This window comes from Rattus norvegicus, chromosome 11, assembly GCF_036323735.1.
Source record: "Rattus norvegicus strain BN/NHsdMcwi chromosome 11, GRCr8, whole genome shotgun sequence".
Lineage (NCBI taxonomy): Eukaryota > Metazoa > Chordata > Mammalia > Rodentia > Muridae > Rattus > Rattus norvegicus.
This window is the reverse complement of record NC_086029.1, coordinates 61,803,497-61,826,214: the sequence shown is the minus strand read 5'-3', so window position 1 is coordinate 61,826,214 and position 22,718 is coordinate 61,803,497. Positions and strand designations below refer to the sequence as shown.

At 41.3% G+C, this 22,718-nt stretch overlaps 1 protein-coding gene across 4 annotated transcripts in view; it reads right to left on the bottom strand.

Moving 5' to 3' along the window:
- Alcam (activated leukocyte cell adhesion molecule) overlaps window positions 1–21,283 on the bottom strand; it is a 200,319-nt gene extending 179,036 nt beyond the window's left edge. For 3 of the 4 annotated variants that reach the window (XM_063270772.1, XM_063270773.1, XM_063270774.1), the window contains exon 1: window positions 20,496–21,283. In XM_063270772.1, coding sequence (XP_063126842.1) covers window positions 20,496–20,568 — 73 coding nt within the window. In that variant the 5' untranslated portion in view covers window positions 20,569–21,283. The remainder of the gene's footprint in view (window positions 1–20,495) is intronic. The other variant, NM_031753.2, reaches the window with a different exon arrangement.
- Window positions 21,284–22,718: the final 1,435 nt, after the last annotated feature.

Sequence of the window (22,718 nt, the reverse complement as noted above, 5' to 3'; positions counted from 1 at the left end):
GAAACATGTTGTGGCTAATGGCTTAGGATGCAAGAGATAGGACTAGAGCGATAGCCATAAAAGAGGCTTTCATCCCAGGGAAATAATTTACACACTCAACACAAGTGCAGTCATTGCACTGGTGTGCTGCTATCCATCTTAATTATCGCAATAAATGAACACTGGCCATCACACTTAAAAGACTATGGGACACTGCATGTTTACCCAAAGATCAGAAAGGAAAGCTTTATGTTACAATCAAGGGAAGATGAAATTGGAAATTAGGCTACTAATCTGATGAAATATTTTTTACTGAGTAAACAAGGAGCCTTTGGCATTGAAAATTTTTTCCACTCGACCTTGTAAATTTGTCGATATTTTGGTTTAAGTCATACACTTTGACCAACACGCAGAAATCAGATTGGAGTCATGAAAAATTATTTCTCTTATTGGCAATAATTAATCAGAAGCAGTTGTTGTAGGCTTGGCCTGGTAGAGTCTCAGCAGATAAACAATAGTGTCCCTCCTCACACAGCTGCTTTCACAGTGTGGGTCCAGGACAAGCCTTCTCTGCAGCATATGGTCAATGCTAGAAATGCAAATTTTACACCCCCCATGCCAGAAATGGGGAATCTGGAACTCTAGGGGCTGGGCCTAAAAGTCCGTTTGAATAAGCATTGTGGTCATTCTAATGCATGCCCAAATTTGAGAACTACCAGACAACCAAAACATAAGGTGCCTAGAGAGACATTCATTCTTTATTCTTTTCTTGCCAACACCTACCCCAGTACACTGGCTGACTCTAAGTAGTTACTAAAAAGAACATGTAAAGTATTGACCTCATGTCAATTTCAGTAGATAATTCCAATCATTGTCCTGGGTATTTTCAACTACCTGTAGATTATTAATTTAACTTACAAAAGTTTTTCAGTTGTCTTAGAGTCTTTAATATGAATGAATTTTTATGTACAGTTAGAGTAAAAATTAATTTATCAAAAATATTATTTATGATACATTAACTGGATGAATAGTGTTGAATTTTTATGTGGGTGCTTTTGGCCTCTTTGCCATTATTGGAAAATTGATAAGATGGTTCCTTGACAAGGTAGAAGTCACGAATCACGGACTCAGGGACCTGTTATGCTGTATCTCTGACCTGTTAGTCTCTATGACTAGCATAAGTTTGAAAATTTACTGACTTAACATTTACAATTTTTATTCCTTATTATTAATTCAACACAATAATTCAACATAATATGCAATGTTTTTTTAATTACACATAAACTCTAGTACTTTGGATAGATTCAGTTTACACGTCACATATATAATCTGCAAAAACCATGGTTTATTTTCCCAAGGCAATGTTTAAACAGAATGAGCAAAAAAAGAGAAACTTGATGAATGAACTGGGATGTGACTGTGGGAAGTCTCCACTTGCATTTCCAGCTAAAGGCCGGAAGGTGCATAAGGGGTAGTGCGATGGCCATCCTCATCTCTCAAAGCACTTTACGAGACGCCCTGTAGTTTTGTTTGCATTAAAGTCCCCTGAAGAAAATGGGTTGGGCAGAGTATTACCTTTCGTTTCTAGCGTCTCTAGCAAGTGGTAACTTGATACAACCTAACAAAACATTATTATAAAAAATTCATTAACAATAGAGGGCTTGATGACATAAATTAAAAGTAAGATTAGACTCCACAAACAGAAAGCATACGGACCTTTTAATACCCTCTCAAGGTATGTATGTATGTATGTATGTATGTATGTATGTATGTATGTATGTATGTGTGTATATATATATGTACATATGTATGAAACCACTTCACATATTATTAAAAGAACTCCAAAACTATTAAGACACTAAAACAATCTCTTTTCCTTGAATGTTCTCTGTGGAGTAGGGCACAGAATGCACTGTGCTCTGTGTTGTCTGGTTCTACTGCTGAGAACTAGGCCTATCATAACAGTTCACTTCACTTTAAGACTTAATCAGTCTTTTTTTTTTATTTCCATGTTCAACCCCTCCCCTTTAGCTTGCCTCTTCATTCTTTCTCACCCCACACATGGTTATTGCTGTTATTGTTGCCGTTCAAATATTCCAGAAGTACAAACTCCTCCTAGCTATGCAATCTAAACACTAAATACACTGTATTTCTGTGGCTTCTTCGGCTGCTGTACTCCTGAATACCTGGAAACTGACTCTAAGTTAGGGGTAGTGGCTGCCTCATAACTGTCTGTTAAACTGTTTTGTGTCTCCCCAGTTGCCCTTTCTTTAGGTTTTTTTGAACTTGCCTAGAAACCCACCAGTTCTCCTTCCCAGTTGTTTGGTTTAAACCAGCACCTGACTCATACTGAGCCAATCAGAACCCTTCCCCTGTGACTTTGGAATCAGATCTAGGCAAAATGTGTTGGCTACTTTTCTGAGTGGAAAGAAAGAAGGTTAATTTAGAAGTGAATAGCTGTCATTTCCCCCTTAGGATCAAGGTGGGATCGCACACTGGGAGAGCAAGACAGAGGAATAAAGAATCAAAGGTTACAAGGTAGGAAGAGGAACCTGATGCTGCTCCTGCCCTGGGGACTGATTTGGTCCCCAGACCTTCCTTCTAGCTTCCATAGCATCCCTTGCTGGTATGTCTCTTCTATTCTCATTACCGTAATTACAGTGAGAAATTACAAAAACAAAATCTGTGGAACATGGTCAGTGCTATCGAATCCATATTTTCCTCCCCAGTTATGAGATGGCTACTACTTCTGACAAGGCCATTGTTCTGCGTCCAGGAGAAACAATGGCTAGCTCTGTAAGCTGTAGACTACGCGGGATGATTCTCCAGAATACAGACAATGGCTCGATGTAGATTTTATTTGGCCACAATTAATATTAAGGTGGGAAAGGAATGGCACCACCAAAGACCAATGTTGCTACGATAATGAGTCCATACAAAGCCAAGGAAGCCCTAGTGGTGTGGTTCTATGGGCACACCCAACTGTGAAATATGAAACATTATGTCTACGGGTACATTGTGGAATTTGTTTGATGTCTCCTTTGTGCTGTTTGTTTGTTTGTTTGTTTTAATACTGACAAGCTCTAAAATGTTCTCTTCAGTTCAGGCTTATAAATCAGCACGGGATAAAGGAGTCGCAGAAACTCTCTGGCACCTCAGTAAGTGTTAACTATCCCAACAAAGCAGAGACCGCTCCGTGTGTCTGCTGAAGGGGGATGATGGATGGAGAGAAGTGTGGGTAGTGGGTATTTATCCAGACCTGTGGCCAGTGTTTTCACAGACTGGGACTGTGTGATCTGCAGCAGACTCAAGCCTCAGGACTGCTAAGCTGACCTCGGCTCCCCACCTCCATTTTCTGTATCCCTATCTGAGATATCAACTCACAGGGAATGCCGTGGGCAGCCGTGGAGAAACAGTGGAAGACACACAAGCGATCTACTGTCCCCCAATATCCTACTTTTAAGTTTCTTCAATTATCTAAGAAATAAAACCGAATTTTCCCCATCCTGTGTATGTTTTGCAGGCAACCTCTTAGCATTTTCATTGAGATTACAACAACAGCTGGTCACTGACACAGCGCTGCTGAGAAAACACACTGACCTGTTCTGTAGAAAACACAGGCATTTTGTTTAGCTCAGGAGCGGTTAGACTCATTTTGTGATTTGAACAGATTCACAGTGCTTTGGAACCCATGCAGCCCAGCTCATAACTTGGAGGCACCTTTCCCTTGAATCAGCCCAGTTCCAGTAGGTGATGAGTGACGTCACTTAGAGCACTCTGGGATAGCTCATTACCTGCAGGCAGGTGTTTGCTGTATTTTTAAATTTTTAAGAAGTACAAGTTTACATCTTGTCTTAATTTTATCATCTTTCTTTCGGGTATATATGTGTATTTGTCATGTTTCTTAGCTGTTTCTTTATAAACATGCTGACATATATTTTAAAGTCTAATATCTTTCAAATTAGCTTTTCCCTACCTGTGAACAAAATGTCAGATACAAAAGAAGGCCTGGAAACCAGGAGAATTTGCTAAAGTACATTCTAAAAGGAGCGAAGCGATTCCCTAGATTGTCTATTACCCGAGAGCCATTTCATAAGTGATGTTTCTAAAAGGTTCCAGAGATGACAGCTATGCAGAGACTGAAGCCTTTTGGAGCCTCTCTGCATCTGATAAGTTATGCATACATTCCATATGAATTTAAAACTAAAAAAAACCTGTAATATTGTTGTTATGGCTGTTCCCTGAGAAGTTCTAACCAGCCCATGAGCAATACAGGCGCAGATACCCACAGTTTCTTCTCAAGAGCCTTTGTCTATCACCTCACAGGGGAACCTCTTACACTGACCAGCTCTTCTCTCCTTGGTGATATCTTGTCAGCTAAATCTCTATCCACAAACCTCTTAACCAATCAAAACTTAATCTAAGCAGCCTCATCTTGCATGACGGAATTCTTTAAATACCTATGAACATGGAGAATTACTTCAATTCTGTCTTCAAGTTTTTTTTTTTTAAGTCAGAATGCTAACACGTGCCATAGAAAAGAAAGAAAACAGAAGTAACAAAAAATGTGTATGATTAGGGGCTGGGGATTTAGCTCAGTGGTAGAGCGCTTACCTAGGAAGCACAAGGCCCTGGGTTCGGTCCCCAGCTCCGGAAAAAAAAAAAAAAGAAAAAAAAATGTGTATGATTGTCACCAAAATCTTTAAAGGATCGTATCTACATGTGTCCCATTTATTTAGTCTTAGAGACAATATTGCTGTCTATATTCTTGGCAGTAACCTTTTAAAATACTTTTGATATTTATAGTTTTTTAAAAGAATAGAAAATTTTAAATATCATGATGATATGAAATATTTTAGAATTAAAAAAAATACTTATTCCCAGGGATCCTTTGCAGAGCAAACATAACTGTTCTGTGCATTGTATATGTGTGTATATGTTGGAGGGTGGATTTGTACAGGCAAAAATGTAAGGAATTTGTTTTGGAATGTCCTCTACTCCTTGTCTGGTATCATCACAGAAAGGCACATAATTCTGCCGCTCTGTGTTTCTTACTTTCTATAGTTTAGTAAATAAGAACAAACGTAATTATAACCACAATTTTCTACTTGCTATGGGTCCCCTTCTTTTCTACTATGGTTGAGTACATTGAATATCTTACCTCCCTTTAGAAGGCCTATTACATTAAAGCATTCTCCTTAAGATGTTAATAGCAATGGAGATACAAACAACAATAGGCAGCGTCCCCAGGCTGGTCCTAATCGCCTTCCCTTTGCTAATCACTTTCTAAACATTATCTCACCTCCTTCTTTCAACAAATGTCTCCAGTAATTACTATTATTCTTTTCTCTGTGCAGATAGAAAAATAGGCTTAGAGACAGCATGGGGCCTGCCCAGTTATGTAACTTGTTTTAGATGTTTCTCTTTCTTTTTCTCTTAATAGAGTCATTTCATTCATACTATGTAAATCCTACTTTTTATTGGAAATAATTGTTCATGCAGTATGCTCTGATCACTGTGTCTGCTTCCCCAATCTCTCCTAGAACCTCTGCCTCACCCCCATTCACTCAACTCCATACCCTCTTTATCTCTTTCTTTTGAAAATATTTCCCAATGCAGCCTCTTGAGTTTAACTCCTTAAGAGTCAAGGTCCACAGGGTGTTGTGGAAACCATTTTGAATCTAATTATTAAGTTACAAATGAACCCCCCTCTACAGCTAAAATGTACTAATGGGAAGTACATGTTTCTCATTCAAAATAAGTTTTCTTAAGTAAGAATTTCTGTAATCATAAGCCTTTAGGTTCAACGACTTCGAACATCAAGGCGCATCTGCAGAATTAGAAACCGTAACCTTCCATTCTTACTGCTTTGTGGGTAAGGAAAGCCAGTCCCTGCTCACTAAATTTTATCAATGTTTTTCTTCTTTCATAGGAATTTCTAAGTTGAAAAAAATCAAAAAAATCTTTACCTAGAGTATGCTAACATAGAAAATATTGCAGACAGAAATGTAGCTGTCATTTTTTTACAGTATTATTAAAAATAGTGGTGACTAATCTTTCTTTGAAGCACATTAAACTACGCCAAAGGACTAGCTTTTGCTTTCAGCGGCCAAATGAATTTTTTCCTGTTATCGGCCATTTATTCTCCTTCCTCTCCCTTCTCCAGAGTCTCCTCCTTACAGACAGGTATTATGTTTAATTAGTTGGGTGGTTTCTCTGCAGGCCAACACCAACTTCTATAGAGCTTTATTTAAATTGTGGAAAATGCAATAAAGCATTATGAAAAAAAATGATTTAGCTAGATGTAGAGGCACACGCTAGTAATTGCAACTCTAAGGAGATTATGTAAGAACACTGTCCAGGCTAACCTGGGCTACACAGCAAGCCCCCGACTTAAAGAGAAAATGACAAGTCATTAAAAACATGTAGTTTTAGGGTTGGGGATTTAGCTTAGTGGTAGAGCGCTTGCCTAGGAAGTGCAAGGCCCTGGGTTTGGTCCCCAGCTCTCGGAAAAAAAAAACAAAACCCCAAAACATGTAGTTTTGGCAATGGTATAAGGAAGAGCTTACATTGCTCCTTGTCTAACCTAATTTCATACTCTGCTTGTGACATTTTTTTATTTCAATATTTCTATTATTTTATTTATGGTCCACTATCACTTGGGATCCTAATCTGTAAAGCTTTACATGGTTAGCTCTTAATAATGCATAGTTACGAGGACAAATAAAGCACAAATAATACGGAACAGACATGGGGAAGTGATTATTTTCATACGGCAGAGGAGCAAAATCACACAATTACCACGGAAGGGAGCCAAGTAGGCTCCAGTCTAACATCACCATTGAACAATACTTAGAGAAAAAGTACACAGTGACTAACCTGACTAAGTACAAACCCTAAGCCGAGTCCTTTGTTCCTTCTCCAATCTTAGATGTCACAGTGTCACCAATCACTGAGTAGCCAGGAAACATCTAGGATCCAGACTCATTTACAAGCACAATAGCGATAAACCAACATTCAGTTTACGTGCTAGTTAAGCCACTGAGTAATGAAGTACATAGAATGTTTGCATAAGGTCAGTTTTCTAAGTTTCTCTTCATTTTATTATGTGTGAAAAAAAACCTTTAATAGTACAAATTGCGGTTCATGCATATGGACACGGAGTCTGCACTTAAGTCCCTCATCTTGAAACATCTAAAGAGGAAAAGCAAACTGATTGGGCAATATTTTCAGAAAGAAAAATAAACAAGAAAAAGTAAACAAAGACGACCTTACATTTCAAGTGTTTGAGCTTTGCTTCAAGGTTTCTTTCCTTCTTCTTTATTTCACTCTTTCTATTTTTCTCTTTCTTTCTTCCAGGCTTTATTCTATTTCTATTTCCTCCTGACATTCCTGTGATAACCTCATTTGGAAACACCCAGAGTGACTACTACTTACCACTGTGGAAAACATAATTACTCCCAAGTTATTCTAGCTATTCATGGAGAAATCAACAAACTTCTATTTTAGAAGTAAACTGCGGTAAAAATACGAGGGAAACTAACACTCTATCGGCTTGAACTGTCATCAATTAATATGACTTTAAGCACAGGCAGATTGAAACTTGGAAAAAAGGACGTCTGTTGAGTAATTTGCTCAGACTACCTTTGATTGCTTTGGGGTTAAAGGACGAAGTTTGGAATGAAAGCGTTTGGAACTGTAGACACTGAGTTTGACCAAGAGCAGAAGGGTATCATTTCTTCCCTATCTGTTCTGTATAAATCTGCCCACAAGTGTGCCTACCAATGTCTCTAGCTTGATAGTGAGGAACATAATTTGAGTTTATATGAAACTCTTGTATTTTAAAAGAAAACCCCACCATTCACAAGGGAACACAAACAGATGTTTGCTCTGGGATGACAGGTCTCTGAGGAATCAAGGTCTAAAGGCCAGAGAGAAGAATCATGGGAAACAGAGGGAAGAGATAAGAATATAGTGCACAGAAGATTAAACAGCCAGACAAAGACTTAGTGTGAGGAGTAACGCTCTTAGCTCCTGAAAACGGATTTAACTAAGTTCTATTTATGAATACCCACCCCCAGTAGAGCCTGCGCCCAGACCCTAGCCTCTGTTTAAGCACTGAGCACTACCCCAGCCACTGTGAAGCTACCTCAGAACAGACAAAGGCAACTGTCCTAACCAGACAGCCTCTGTTCACTGAGTTATCCTGCCAGTTATTTTGCAGTAAATATCAAATATCATCTTTCAGCAGAGACAAGACCTCACTGCCTATCTCAGACAAGCCATAAACCTGTTCCTTCCTCAGCATCTCCAGTGCTGGGACTATAGGCCTTACCCAGCATGCCCTGTCTTCTGAAGGTTTGTTGATGAGTCTTCATTATAATTCATTTGAGAATGTGACATCAGATTTTTTTCCAAATTATATTTTATTGTACTATATTTGATAAGCATTAATGATAAATGTTTTTATGTGCCTACGTGACTTTTGCTCACGAAATCTCTGACTCCAGCAAGTTGTCCTCACAGGCAATCACACTTGTATTTGGATGCACACACACACACACATACACACATACACACACACACACACACACAGAGGCATGCCTATACACACTCACATGTACATGTGTGCTTACACACAAAATAAAAAAAATATAAAATAAAACTTGAAAGAATAGGAAAACTTGGAATTTCACATTATTTGTATGAGACAGGGTCTCACTATGTAGCACTGGCTGTCTCGGAAATCTCTATGTAGACCAGGCTAGTCTACTACAATGTATTAGAGACCTGCCTATCTCCATCTCCCAAATACTCTTAAGTTTTAAAAGAATTTTTAAAACCTTCCTAAATTTCTGAAGGAAACTGTGTACCATTTACAGTTATTTTTATTCACATGAGAATATATATTGTTATTTAAAATATGCTTCTGGAGCAGTGAGATAGATAAGTTATTAAAGGAATGTGCCACTGAGTGTGATGACCAAAACTCCACATTGACAATGACATGGCATGATGAGAAAACTGATTTCTTTCTGTTGTTTTCTGGACCCCATGTATGACATGACATATGATTTCTCCTCTAGATAAATAAATACAAACATAAAGATATGTCTTCTTTATTACAAAGAATTGAGGTTTTTTTTTTCTTATTCAGTTACACAGGATACGCTGAATAGAGAAAGATTATGAAACCATAGTCCCTGTCTCCAGGAATCTGAAGACTCTTGAACAAAGAGAAACAAGAATAAATAGGAAACACGCAACAATGAAATGAACTTCAGGACTGCAGAGGAAAGGAGGCTCAGGGAGACTCTTTGAAGGAAGGAATACCTCACCAGCAGTCCTGAAGCTGGAAACAACACATTCAGTTAAAGGATGGCTTATAGGAGGATGGGAGGAATGCTGCAACATAAGAGGCCAGGGGTGTGTGTAAACAACCCTGAGAATGAAAGGGCATGATATGTTGTTCCAACATGGATTCCAAGGACTGCGTAAGAAAGTCTTAAGGACCATAAATGCTAGGCTAAAAGCTCACCTTTACCCTAACTATACAGAGAAGCCATGGATGTATTGTAAGCAGACAGCACACTAGGATTCAAATCTGGTATCCCTCTGATGGCAGTAGAAGAGGATGTGATTAAAGGGAGTTTAGAATGACATTCAGGAGAAGTCACATCGTGTTTGTTCTGTTGAGTTTCTTTTATATTGATGTTACTGTACTCCACTTTAGGCTACAGAAGCTACTCAAGTCATTCTTTGAGCATCCACACATGAGAGCTCCTACCTACACACCCGTGACCTAACCAGTTGCTCTCAGACACGGTGAACAATAGATTATATTGCAGCTTTCATTTTATACTCAAAGTTAGATGTCGCTCCAGTTTTGCAATCCAATGTTGTTTCATTATCAGTTAAGAACTCTATCATAATGACAGGCTATTGTAATTAAAGAATAGTCTGGAGTTTGCACATTACTTGTTGATGGTGAAAAAAAATCAAAGTTCTGCCAAATAAATGATAACCAGGAACCTACATTCAAATTCCATTTATTGTATAGGAAAAAAATGTGAAGAGCAACAGTATAGCCAACAATTTCATAATTCATTTGAATAACCCGTGACTTCTCTTCTTTGTACCGGTGTGAGCACATCAACTATATTTGGAAAGAAAAGTTTAATGATGAAATACATAAACAGTCTTCACATTTATTAAGAACTCACACCTCGACAACCACAGGATTGAATGAGCTTTATGTGTAGTAATATTTTATTATCAATTCCAACTGCTCTACTGTGTCCAATCCCTTCAGGGGACACATGGTCCTCAGAGCATCGGCAGCTTTGGGGATGGGGTGAAACAACTGACCCAGTCACTCAGTTGGGACAGTAAAGCATGGGGATAAAAGTCTCACGGTACAGTGTTTTACAGAAGCCACTTTTTGAAATTCGACCTTGTAATGAAAGACACAATCATATGAGCGCTCGCCTTATAGAAGTCCAGTATAAGTCAGGAGTTTAGAGGCGACAAAAAGAATCTACATTTCCATGTCCCAACCCGAGTAATATCTTCCATTGCAATCCAGTTACAAAGTAAATAAGCAGACAGGACGATAGACATCCAGGGAGCAAACTACAGCTCTAGGGATGCACATTAAGGGAGTTTTAAAGAAAATAAGAAAGCATACAGATTGGGGGTAGACCATTTCCTTGTAGAAATCTAGAAACTTAGAACAAGATACATTTTCTACTAGTCAGTTAAATCTGTTCTAATTGAATATTTGTCATAGATCATTACAGAGACATGCAATAATTTTGTCAATAGCAAACAACGCCTTCTTTGTGCATTGCTATATCCTTCCTGTCTGCTACCTGCAGTAGATTCCTCTGACAAATTGTTATGGACAACAAAACCTGTTAGCTTATTGAGTATTAATATCGTATTAATATTAGAAGCGGTTGTTAAGTACTAGTAATAAAGGAGAATAATGCTCAACTTTTATTATAGCTTTAATACTATTCCTGAGAATGGAATGCAAACCATTCGTAACAATTCATTTGTAACTCCAGTGTGTGTCAGGCCTGGGGAAATACCAGATCAACTCATTACCTTTTTGAATATTCACATTAATTAAACTTGGTAATTACCATTCTCAACATACAAATGAGAAGACAGACAAATGCTAGAAAACTAGAAAACCATGTGAAAGCCTGACCGCAGGTACACAGATCTCCAGCTTTTTAACAGAAGCCCAGTCTGGAAGGCATGGGCACTGACTGTAACTAGCAGAATGGGTGAACACACAGTGTGGATCATTATCGCCCACACTGGGAAGTTATTGTGCAAGGAGTTCTAATGATTTCCCTCTGAGAGTTTGGATTAATTTTAGAACACGCTCCAGAACCATACTGTGAATCTCAGCTCCCTGTCTTTCAAACCCTTCCCCCCTTCTCCCTCCCCTTCTCCGCCTCTCCCTCTCCCTCCCTCCCTCTCCCTCTTCCTCTTCTTCCCCACACCCCCCTCCTGCTTCTCTCAGCATCAATTAGGCCACCCATAGTGTATTGAATCTACAGTGAATGAACACATAGATTTGGAAACTATTTGTGTATGGAAAGGCAGTGTCAAACACTCATAAGCCACACAAGTGGCTTCTTCTGAATCAACTTTCAGGCCAACCAAACTGATTCTACAGTTATGAATGGAGGAGAACATGGCTGCCAACTACAGTTTAGGTTCTGGAAGCTGAGAGTTTTAGGAGTTAGGTGTCAAATTATATGTAAGGAAAAAATGATTAAAACACTCGTACAAATCAGGTTTCCCTTCATCAATTTTGGCTATGTAAAATGCAGTTAGGCAAGAATTTGTTAACTTCTGTTCTCTCTACATACATAGTTTATGTGTGTCCATTGCTCTTATAACCTTATTTTTCCAATACGTTTTGAATATATGAAATTACTCGTTGTTGCTAAAAATCTGGCAGCAACACAATTTCAGAAGGAGCATGCTCTTTTAAGTATGATTTTAGAATTTCTCTTCAAATAATAAATGTATTATTTAACTGAGCAATTCCGTTCTAACATAATGGTTCCTATGGGAAACTAAATCTGGTGGGATGGTCACATTATAACTACATGCATACTGTTTTGGTTTTATGTGGGGTGGAGCAAACATGCCAACCCAACACAGTTTCTTAATCTTTAGACCATATTGATAAAGAAAAAGAAAAAGAAAAGAAACACACAAACCTGTAGATACAATGAGTCTTTACTCCTCCTAAAGGAGGAGGGTGTATATGCAAATCTGTGCCACTGTGTGAGTACTTGGAATTTCTGAGTCTCACACTGGCAAGCAAATTAGCAGGTTGCAGGGAAGTATTAAACAACCCCAAGAACCCCTCAGTGTCTGTGTCAACTCTTACTGCTTTTTTAGCTTCACTGAAAAGAGACAGGTACCACTTCCCTCTGGGACTGAGAGCTGCCTCCTTCCCCCCAAGTCTCCTAATTCTACCTACTCTCTTCCACTACTGGTTTTGCTTTGGTTCCTTCTCAGCACGGGCTTCAGATATCTCTTCAGAGTCTTTTCCAAGTGTATCCTGACCTCAGCCAGACCCAGCTGCTGTCATACAAATTGCTCTCTACATTTGTGAACGTTTGCAGCACCTAGCAATCCCTCTACCTCCAGTTCCACCCTTTCCTCAGGCTCCTGCTTCCCAGAGAAAATAGTGCTGGTGGGATGGCCTCTTAGCTGTTGAGTAATTAGTTCACTTCTTCACCCTAGAACATTGGTGCTTCGCTGTGCGCACTCCAAGGACTGGGGGATTATTGACTATTATATACATTGAGTAGTCACATGAGTTCTGAATTAGTATTGTCCAATAATGTGACTTTTGACTGATAACAGATTCCCAGATTCCTTATTAACAGATTCCAAACTAACCTATGCCATTACTTTGACATGACATAGCAAGGGTCTTGGTCTCTGTCTCTCTCCCCGACAGGAAACTTTCAGTTTTCTTATTCTACAGATTAAGATTTTTAAATAGATTATTTTTAATGGAAAACATTGGTAAATCTCTCTGTGTATCTATCACACACACATACAAACACACACACACACACACACACACACACACACACACACATTTGCTATGTAGGGTTGGAATGTTTGCTCTACCCTACCTCAAAACCTAAAACCAAAAATAATATGCATTTAATTATGTTGTGACCATCTTTCCAGATGCTGTTTCCCATATGAACCATTATATTAGAACTGGAATTGCTCAGTTAAATAATATATTTATTGTTTGAAGAGAAATATATATATATATATGTATATATATATATCATAGAGTAAACATATAGACAGAGGCATTAGTAATAATTTTGCTCTACTAGTTAGTTTTGTGTTACTATAATGAAAAACTGGGGGTAATTAACTTCTAAAGAGAAAAAGTTTTGGATCAGGGTTCTGGAGGTTCTAGCTAGAATTCAATTGACATCTTTGTTTTGGGCCTGTGGTGACACAGTACTTTCGTGGCAGGAGGACACCACAGAACAAACACTATGAGCCAGGGAGAAAAAGGAGAAACAGGAGGAAAAGGACTAAGGCAAGAAAGATGCTGAAAATTTGTGCCTCGAGTAATTTTTAAGGGCTTCAATTAGGGCTCCTTTTCCAAAATGCCATCACTTATCAGTATTGCCCAGAAGACAAAACCTTTTAAACACAGTCCTTTGGAGGATATTCAACATGCATAACGGAGCAGATGGTCCATAAGACTTGTTAGCCAAACTTCAGCAGTCAAAAGGAGTCCACTGAATTTGAGTGTTACAACACTTGCCTGGTGAGTGCCGGGCCCCAGGTTTGACTCCCAGAAGTATAAATAAAGGAAAAAAAAGACATGAAATCCTAATAACTGGCTCGGTTCTAACTTTAACAGTCCACAAACTTATGGAATGTGGTAAAAACAAGTGAGATAAAAATCTGAGAACCTGACATTAAAAATCAGTCAATTGATTGGTCGATCAAAACCATAGCCAATAGAGCACCATGCATATGCTATGTCCATTCTGTCTTGGTTACGCCAGGGGTCATGGTCATCCTATTAGTAATAGATGTATCAATCTCAATAAAACTGAAGGGTAAATAAAGATTACCTACAGGAAACACAGAAGACCACAAAGTGTGATATAGAGCTGTAACAGGAACTTCCTGGAGAATGCTAGTTGACTGCCTGTCAAGAGGCTGTGCGCTTTCACGGTTTCCTTCTGCTCCCACAGACAACATTTCTTTCAATATGGTTATATTTTCTAGTTTAATACCCAGGGAGCTATAATATACCTCTAATTCTGAGTCTCTTTAGGAAGAGAATATTTTCAACTCATGAGTGGGCGGTGAGGCTTCAGACAAATCTCTGCTTATGGCTTTCATGCAAAGAAGAAAAAAACAGCTCAGAAGCTTACAGGTGTCTCTCTGTGTGTAGGACTAACAATCCCACAGAAGAAGATAACATGTGATATCGTAAACGTTCCTGGTCAAATCAGAGACAAGTAATAAATGCATATTTTATTACAGTGGGGCAAAGGCCATAGCAAAGTTAAGTGCTGGAAAAGGGTAATGTCGAGACACAGTTTGGTCATTGCAATCCTGATTTAATACAAAGGCAGAAATTCCATGCAAGGATTTACAGTTCTAATGAGAGAGCCTAAAGACCTGAAAGCTACTCCTCCTGAACAGGCTAAAAATCTCTACCAGGCTAAGTGCAACTCAACGGTACAGTTCTCTCATTGCACACAACATGAAAAGCTCATTGTTTGATTCTTAGAACTGAAGACATCTACACCAATTTGTGAAGTGAGAGTCTTTGGATATATGTCCCTGAAATGTTGAATTGGAACACCAGTTGATGTCTTAAAAAAAAATTAGATAACTTCTCTGTTGACATCATCGCTATAAAGTTCTTTTAAATTAATCTCCTCTGTTATTTATAAATTTTTACATTGCTGGTTGCCACTGTTTGCAGTGACCTTAAAATCCACTACATGCACTACTGTTTTTACTCAGAGTATGTACACAGTCTTTAAAGAATCAATCTACCAAGCTGCCAAGCTAACTTAGATCAAGAGAAAGGAATTTCCTTTTTATTTATTCACAGAGTTTCACATAATGTAATGGAACCAACTTACTAAGATAGTAGTCACTTAGTGAAGACAAAATCTTACGCAATCTGGAAGGTGTGACTTTGCCCATTTACATGAGTGACATGTGATTGGAAAGTTGAAGATTCGACGAAATAATGTGACCTTAGGGTGTTTTCCTTGTATCTGGCAAAAACCCATGCTATTTCTACCAAATGAAACAACTATAAAACTTAATTGGGTCTAATGCTGTTTTAAGTCTTACATCTTTACTTTGACCAAGTCTTCACATTACTTTTGAAGAGACACAGAAAGCAGAGAAGAGAGTGGAGACTCCAGTGGCACAGTTGAGATCTAATTTCTGAATTATAGTTTCACCACATAGTTTGGTTCCATTACATTTCAATACAATCATTCCTTAGAAGACCAGATACAGGCATGCTCATTAAGTACCTCAACTTAAAGTTACATTAAATAATCCTTTCATTAGAACTGCTATGCACTGCCTGTAACTCTGATTTCCTCTTCAATGCAATGGGTAATTGAGAACTGACTAGATAAATAAGAAGAAGCATTAAAAGCTAATTTCATTCTTGGAACATACACTACAATAATGGGCAATGATAATAGGTTACCATAAAACAATTACTGAATATCACAGCATTTTGGAGTCATTTTTTTCCTGAAATATATGCTGCTCTATTCAACGACAAAGACTATAAAGAATGCAAGGTTTGTCATATAAACACATAATTAGCTGGATGAAAATATTTCTAACTCTAGAAATAGGTAACCCTTTATTTATAGCAAAAATACTTTAGTAAAGGTAGGCTACAACTTTGTCAAATAGCATATAATAATCTTATATATATATAATATTATATATAATATATATGTATATATAATAATATATATGAATATATAATATAATATTTATATATATACATTCATAGGGAAATGAAATTGCTGCTCAAATAAGAAAGTAAATAAAAGAAGAAATGGACACATTTCCAGCCTTTTTAGTCATTGTCGAGAATAAAATTATCTGAAATTTGATAGTAGTAATCAAACAACCATTAATTTATCATCATCCCCAAGAAAATATTCTTGGTGGTTTTTGCTATTTCAATAAATGATGTAATTCTTCGTACATCACAAGAGTTTTACGCCAGCAGTGGCATGGAGCTGTGTGAACACTTAAAAACATAGAAGAAACTTAACCCTTTGAAGGGACGGAATCTACTTGCCCATACGAAAGCACACACTTTTACTTTTATCATGGGGCTCCTCTATGTCTCACTTCCATACTTCCGGATATAAATGGCATGTGTCTACTTGAATTATGGAACCTCTTTGATCCTGTTTGATGCTAAACAAGTGGTCAGAAGAGAAAGAGGTGTGTCTGGACTATGCTCATAAAGCATTCTTAAAAATACTGCTGTTAAACACCAAAACCACGCTGACAACTCAGATCACTCTTGGCTTCTGTAAGATCTGGGTTTAATGAGAATTGGTGGAATTAAAAAGAAAGGCCTAAGAAAACAGAATGGAAAGATATATTTTGGTTTTATTAAAAACGATAAAGTCATCATTGGAAGGGATTAAAATGCTTTGTTAGCAATATGCTAAAGGTTTAATATAGCACATCGTACGTACAGCTAACAATTTCCAAAACGCAGTTCTAGGCAATGATTAATCTCACTACAATCAGAACCAGGCATGACATAAAAGGAGAGCTTGGCAGCCAGGGAAACAAACAGGGACAGCACAGTAACTCTCAAGGTCACAGCATTCTTCGATGGCACAGGTAAGAACGGAACTCTGGAATCCCAGCTTGGACATAAATAGGAAGTCAGACCACTGAGTGGGCTCCAGTTCACTGCCCACTTCTTAACCAGCCAACAATAAATGCACATTTGCATACGAATTGCTATTACAAAAACAGTGAGCTTGGATATCCTAAAATGTCAGAAATGTTGGGAATTAGCAATGCAAAACGGTTTGGATTTCTATAGCTTTAACAAAATGACATGAACGACGGTGGTGCGTTCCAATCCCTGTATCATATGAGCATCATTAGTTTGAGTAGAACCAAGTTTTGTCACAAGGGCATTCCTTCTAGCAACAGCCAGCGTTTACCCCTAATCACACATGCAGTGGACAGTGAGGCCGATGGCTACATCACCAGTTTTTCTAAGATCTAAAACCTTTTCCACTCCTAGGTGAATGGTAGACTAATTTCACTCTGTCACATTTTTTTAAAAAAAAATTGTTCCAATTGGACCTGGAAAAATAAGCCTAACACATTTTTATGAGTTCTCTTATAAAAGTAGAAAGGCCGAAATCTATCAATTGGGATACACACGGAGACCCTCCTAGCAATACAGTTGAGATGAATTTCGACTGGGAGTGTATGAGAAACAAATGATTGGGGAATGAATCTGCCAGGGTAAATATCTTTACCTTAATACTAGAAGCAGTGTCTGAACTGGAGGAAATCTCAAGGAATAGATTCACGGTCCCCCCCCCCCTTTTTTGTTTTCTGTTTTTTTAAGAAAGCTGAATCCCCAAAAGGTTTCTTGTCTTGTCCCAGTGCCCGCATGTAGACCTAGGTCCTGAGCCAAGCCTAGAAAAGCAATTTGCTGCAAGCAGTTCTCCATTACATTATAAACTGCTCTCAGATCAAATCAATCAAGCAAACAACAACCATAGCGGCCACGAGGCAGTTTGTACTTGGAAAAATTAATAAACTTTAACAATCCCGGGTGAATAATCTGAAAGGACTTGACTTGAGTGACCGCCTTTTTCCCCATCCCTGTAGAGCTAAGTTGATAAACATGGCACCGAACTGAGAACGGCCTTGTGCATCCTTGAGTCTTAGAGTGAACCTTGTATTCTGAGAAATGGAAGAGGGGGAAAAAAAAAATCTCAGGGAGGGCTGTGCTTAGAGGGCTCAAGGGAAGAAAGGGTTAACCACAACGCCACTCCTCCTTGCAAATAACCAAGGAAAGCTGTCTTTAAAGCAGTACAAAATGTCACCACAGGCTGACGCTCTTTCTACGAGAATAATGAGGTTTTTGCTACCTAGGATGCTGAGTACACACTTCACTGCTTTTATCATAGTCAGATTTTGTTGAAGTCTTGACTCCCCCTCCTTTCAAAACAGTAGTTATACAAGAGGCCCCAAACCATGGATGGTTACTGTGGGGACGATAAGTCAAAAGACCTCGGGGAGCAGCTTCTGTCCTCTGGCAGCTGAGACAGACTTTAAAACCGCTCTAGAAATAAAGCGAGGCAGCCTGGAAGTGAGTCCCACGGATGAAGCCAGGCAACACTTCCCTCCCAAGGCTCTGCTCTGCAGAGGACACTGCAGGAGGCGCAGTTCCAGTCTAGGATTTGGCTGTGTCTTTAGTCACTGTGCCTTTAGAAACTACAATCTTTTCATTAAAAGCACACTGACTTTCCGTGGAGAAGTTTGCACAACATCAGCGCAATCATTCAAGGGGAAAAGCGAATTTGAGGGTTTGTGGCTGGCGACCGTGCATCAGCAGGCGCGCTCCTGCAGGAAAGCGCCCAGCTGGTGGCTTGGAGAGGAGCCTGCGGGGTGCTGAAAGGACCGCCATCAGGTCTGAAAGCGGAACCTCTCCCCTCCTGGCAGTTCTGAGTGAAGAAAAACCTGTTTTTCGACCGGGCCAACTGAAAATAAATTCCAAAGCAACCGCAGGAAAAGGTTAAACAGCTATGTGCTGCAGTCCGGGGGTGGAAGTGTAGCTAGATGACAGCCTCAGAAGTAGGTGTGAGAGGGTTAAAGCCAACACCGGAGATGGGCGTGTGGATTTTCACATTTCACAAACTGGCCGTCTTCCCGTGGGTTCCAAAGTGCCCTTCCCCCAACCTATACTGGGATTCCAGAAAAAAAAGTGAGACGACACTGTGCAAGACTAGAGGTGCTCGTGGCTCATATCCCGAGTGATTTCACTCTGCCCTACCTGCCTTAAAATCTGGTTCTACTCAGGCGTCAGGATCCCCGCCCCCAGAGCCTGAGATTGGTCATTGATATTTTTTCCCAGCTTCAGAAACAGTAAGTTCATTACCTCACCCAGAAATGTAACTTTGATATAGAGATATGGAGAAGCAACCTTCCCCCACTCTGACAGCCACCCCCTCCCCAACACACACAAAGCAGCGGCTCCCAAGCCCTGAGGATCTCAGGCTCATGTCCTCCTTACTTTCTCCTCCTCCCTAGAAGGATTCAGAGTCTTTCAAACACTCCTCTGTGGCTTCAGATAGCCAACAACTGAAGGAGTGGGCAGAAATAAAAGAGGGGGAAAGAAAGTGAGACCTGTTTTTCTCCTCCGAGAGAGAGAGAGAGAGAGAGAGAGAGAGAGAGAGAGAGAGAGAGAGAAGGGGGGTGCGCAGCCAAAATAACAGGGAGTAGTTTAACCCCCAACTATCCAAGAAACAGTGGGAAATCAAAACTTCAAAGGATTAGATCCTCAGGCTCCGCAAGGGAAAGTACCTGCCACAAGGGTGAATGACTGAGAGTGCTTATTGGGCGGGCAGGACCGGGGCATGTCAACCAGCAGGCCAGCTGGTGGACCTCGGGTCAGGGATGTCCCCTGGGGTTGAGAAAAGGGGTTTCCCCCCCCACACGCAAGACATTCTGGTTGGTGGGAATTTTGTCGTTTTTCTTCGAGGGCTCACTCTAGAAGTGAGAGCTGAGGCACTACACTGGGTGTGGAAACCAAGAAATCCCTCCCTTCAAGGCTCACAAACCTGGCTGCTAACCCAGTCCACGCTGCGTGACTCGGCTGCCATCAACTCTACACTAGCTACCCACGAGACAATGCAGCTGCTATTTCAGTGTTGTTGTTATTATTATTTTTTAAAAGATGATCAAAGCCCTCCTTATCCCCCGCCCTGCCTCCCAGGTCTTCACATTATGACCAAGAGGAAGTTACTTAGGGGATTTATCATGACAAAGTGCAGGCAGTTATTTCACCTCAAAGCCCAGCAAAAGGAAACTGCTCTGAGTGCAGTGAAACGTACTTTGATACCGAAAGACTGGAGGGACCGTGTGCGGGGGAGAGAGTTCAGCAGATCTTGCCTGGGGGCTCCTGCACCCTCAAGCTAAGCCTCACCCAAAGTTCCTGGAGATGTGCTCAGTTTTCAATCTCACTGCCCAAACTTGAGCAGACCAGTCAAGCCTAAAACGTGTGACACAGGTGACTGTTCTCAGGGACAGATCTGTGTCCCCGCGCGCCTTTATGGCTCCCATACTTCGCTAAGCACACGCTAGAGCGCACAGCCCCAGGCCACCCAGGGAACCGCCCCCGCTCCGTAACAACCGCGACAGTGGGTGCTCAGAGGCCAGAGGCTTACCTGGTCTGAGGACCGCGGCGGAGATCAAGAGGCAGAAAACCAGACGGCAAGAAGGGGACCCTTTAGATGCCATATTCCTCCTCCTAGAAGGCCACCGACAAAGTCCACGCCGCAGGAGGGGGCGTCGTCCCCGGGCCCACGGGGCCCGCTCGCTTGTGGGTCTCGCTTTAGGGGGACAGCGACTTTTTTTTCCAAGACACACGATCCCCCGGGCGCTGTGGCGCTGCGCCGTCGGGTCTGTGCCACACGCAACTTTCCTCCACGCGGAACCCGCAACTCCTCCCTCCCCCCTCCACACCCTCCCTCAGCGTCTTTGGCTGCTACTCCCAAGGCGGGCGACCCTCTTATTCCAGGAGACGCTTCAGTAGTCTGTCAAGGTAGACGCGGTTTCTTTTTGGCTGCTGTCTCCGAGGAGTTTCTCTTCTTGCAAAGGAGAGGATAAGAAGAGCAAGGAGAGTTGCACGGCGCAGGGATCTCCCGGGACCTGAGAAGGGTCGGCGGGGCAGCGCCGCGGGTCTGGACCGTGGGTCTCCTCAGGTGGCAGCCGAGGCAGAGGCAGTAGCGGCGGCAGCTGGAGCAGTGGCGGCGGCCGCGGGCTCCGGCTGCTCTGAGTGGAGGACAGGAAGGCGTGTGTAAGCTGCCTGTCTCCTCCTCCCGCTCTTCCCGCCCCTCCCGCTCCTCCCTCCCGCCCAGCTTCCCCCGCCGCAGCGCGGAGCAGGTGGTTGGAGCGCCGATCCGCAGCCTAGAGGCGCTGCAGGACCAAGTCGGAGACTGAGCGGAGCTGGCCGCCCCTGGTGGGAGGAGAGTCTGATGCCCCAGCCCCCGCGCTCCGGTGGGCGGAGCTGCCCTTGACTCCGCCTTTCAAAGGACACACCCGCCAATGAGGAGCGGGCTTCAGAGCAGGGGGGCGGGGGGGCAGGATTCGCCCTGGACTGGCTCTTGCCAGGGGGTTAGCGCCCCCAAGACACACGATCTGAGACATTTGCAGTCCGCCCAGCCTGGCCACATAGCTGTCTTCTTGCACTCCGAAGCCCAGTACACTGGCTCGCTCCTTAGGGATTTTCTCCTCAGCGACGGTACTCCTTCACCTTCTGTAGAGTTGTTGGGGCAGCTCAGTGGTAGGTGAGGAGCTCACCTTGGGTCCTCTTGGACTAGGACTGAGGAGGTGAAAAAGATGGAAATTCTCCACCCGGAGGCTCACGGAAACAGCTACTGGTGGTTGAGGATAATTTCCCCCACTTTTAAAGAAGGTTACTCCTTCTCGAATTCGCCGTCCTTCTGTTCCCCTAATCCTGGCTGGCGCACACTTTATCAAAGCAAATCATTTAGTCAAATATCCAGTACCAAAAAGCAGAAGAGATTTTTGTGCTTCCCCTTCCCCCCATTTCCTTCCCAGTGAGAATTGAGACTCTAGACCATAACACAGGTCGCCACACTGATTTTCCAAACGTCCCTTTAAAAAAAAAATAGTCATGTTTACTTTTAATTAGGCGACGATTTTAAGTTACAAAACAAAATCCAGAGTTACTCAGATTAAAAGCCAATGCCTCCTGGCCCTTTCCAGAAAACCAGGCATCTAGCAGATGGACGGGGCTTCTCAGGCAATTTCTAAAGCTTGAACCACCTCCCAGGCGTAGCATCCGGAAGCCGTGTCGCTTTCAGTTCAGGCAGAAAGCATGAAGGAATATTTTCCTCTAAAACACCAGGGTGGAGCTGTTGGGATCCTAAGTGGCTCTAACTCAGGAATGCAGGATCACAACTCTTATACCCGCAGCATAATAAAATCCCGGTCCCTGAACCACCTCGCAAGGACATTAAATAGTCTTTGGTGCATCACCGGGTCACCCCCTGTGGGAAACCAGTCTCCAGCCGGGAATGCTAACTATCCTCACCCCGCTCTGTCTTCAGAAGATTGGGAACCACCAGCTACTTGCGATTGGAAATGGTGGTGTCTAACTATGCTGCCAGAAGCTTCGTGTACACACACACACACACACACACACACACACACACACACACACACACACACACACACACACACACTAACGCGCAAATGCGCAAGCGCACTCCCAAACACAAACTCGGATCTTTATCCCTTTCCTTTCGTGCTTGAAATTATTAAGTTCTGTCTTCAGCTGTGATTTTTTTCCCCTCAGCGCCTCTCTGTCTTGTTCTTGCGTTTACAGTATTAGAGGATAGAGCTCTTATAGTTTTCCTCTGAAA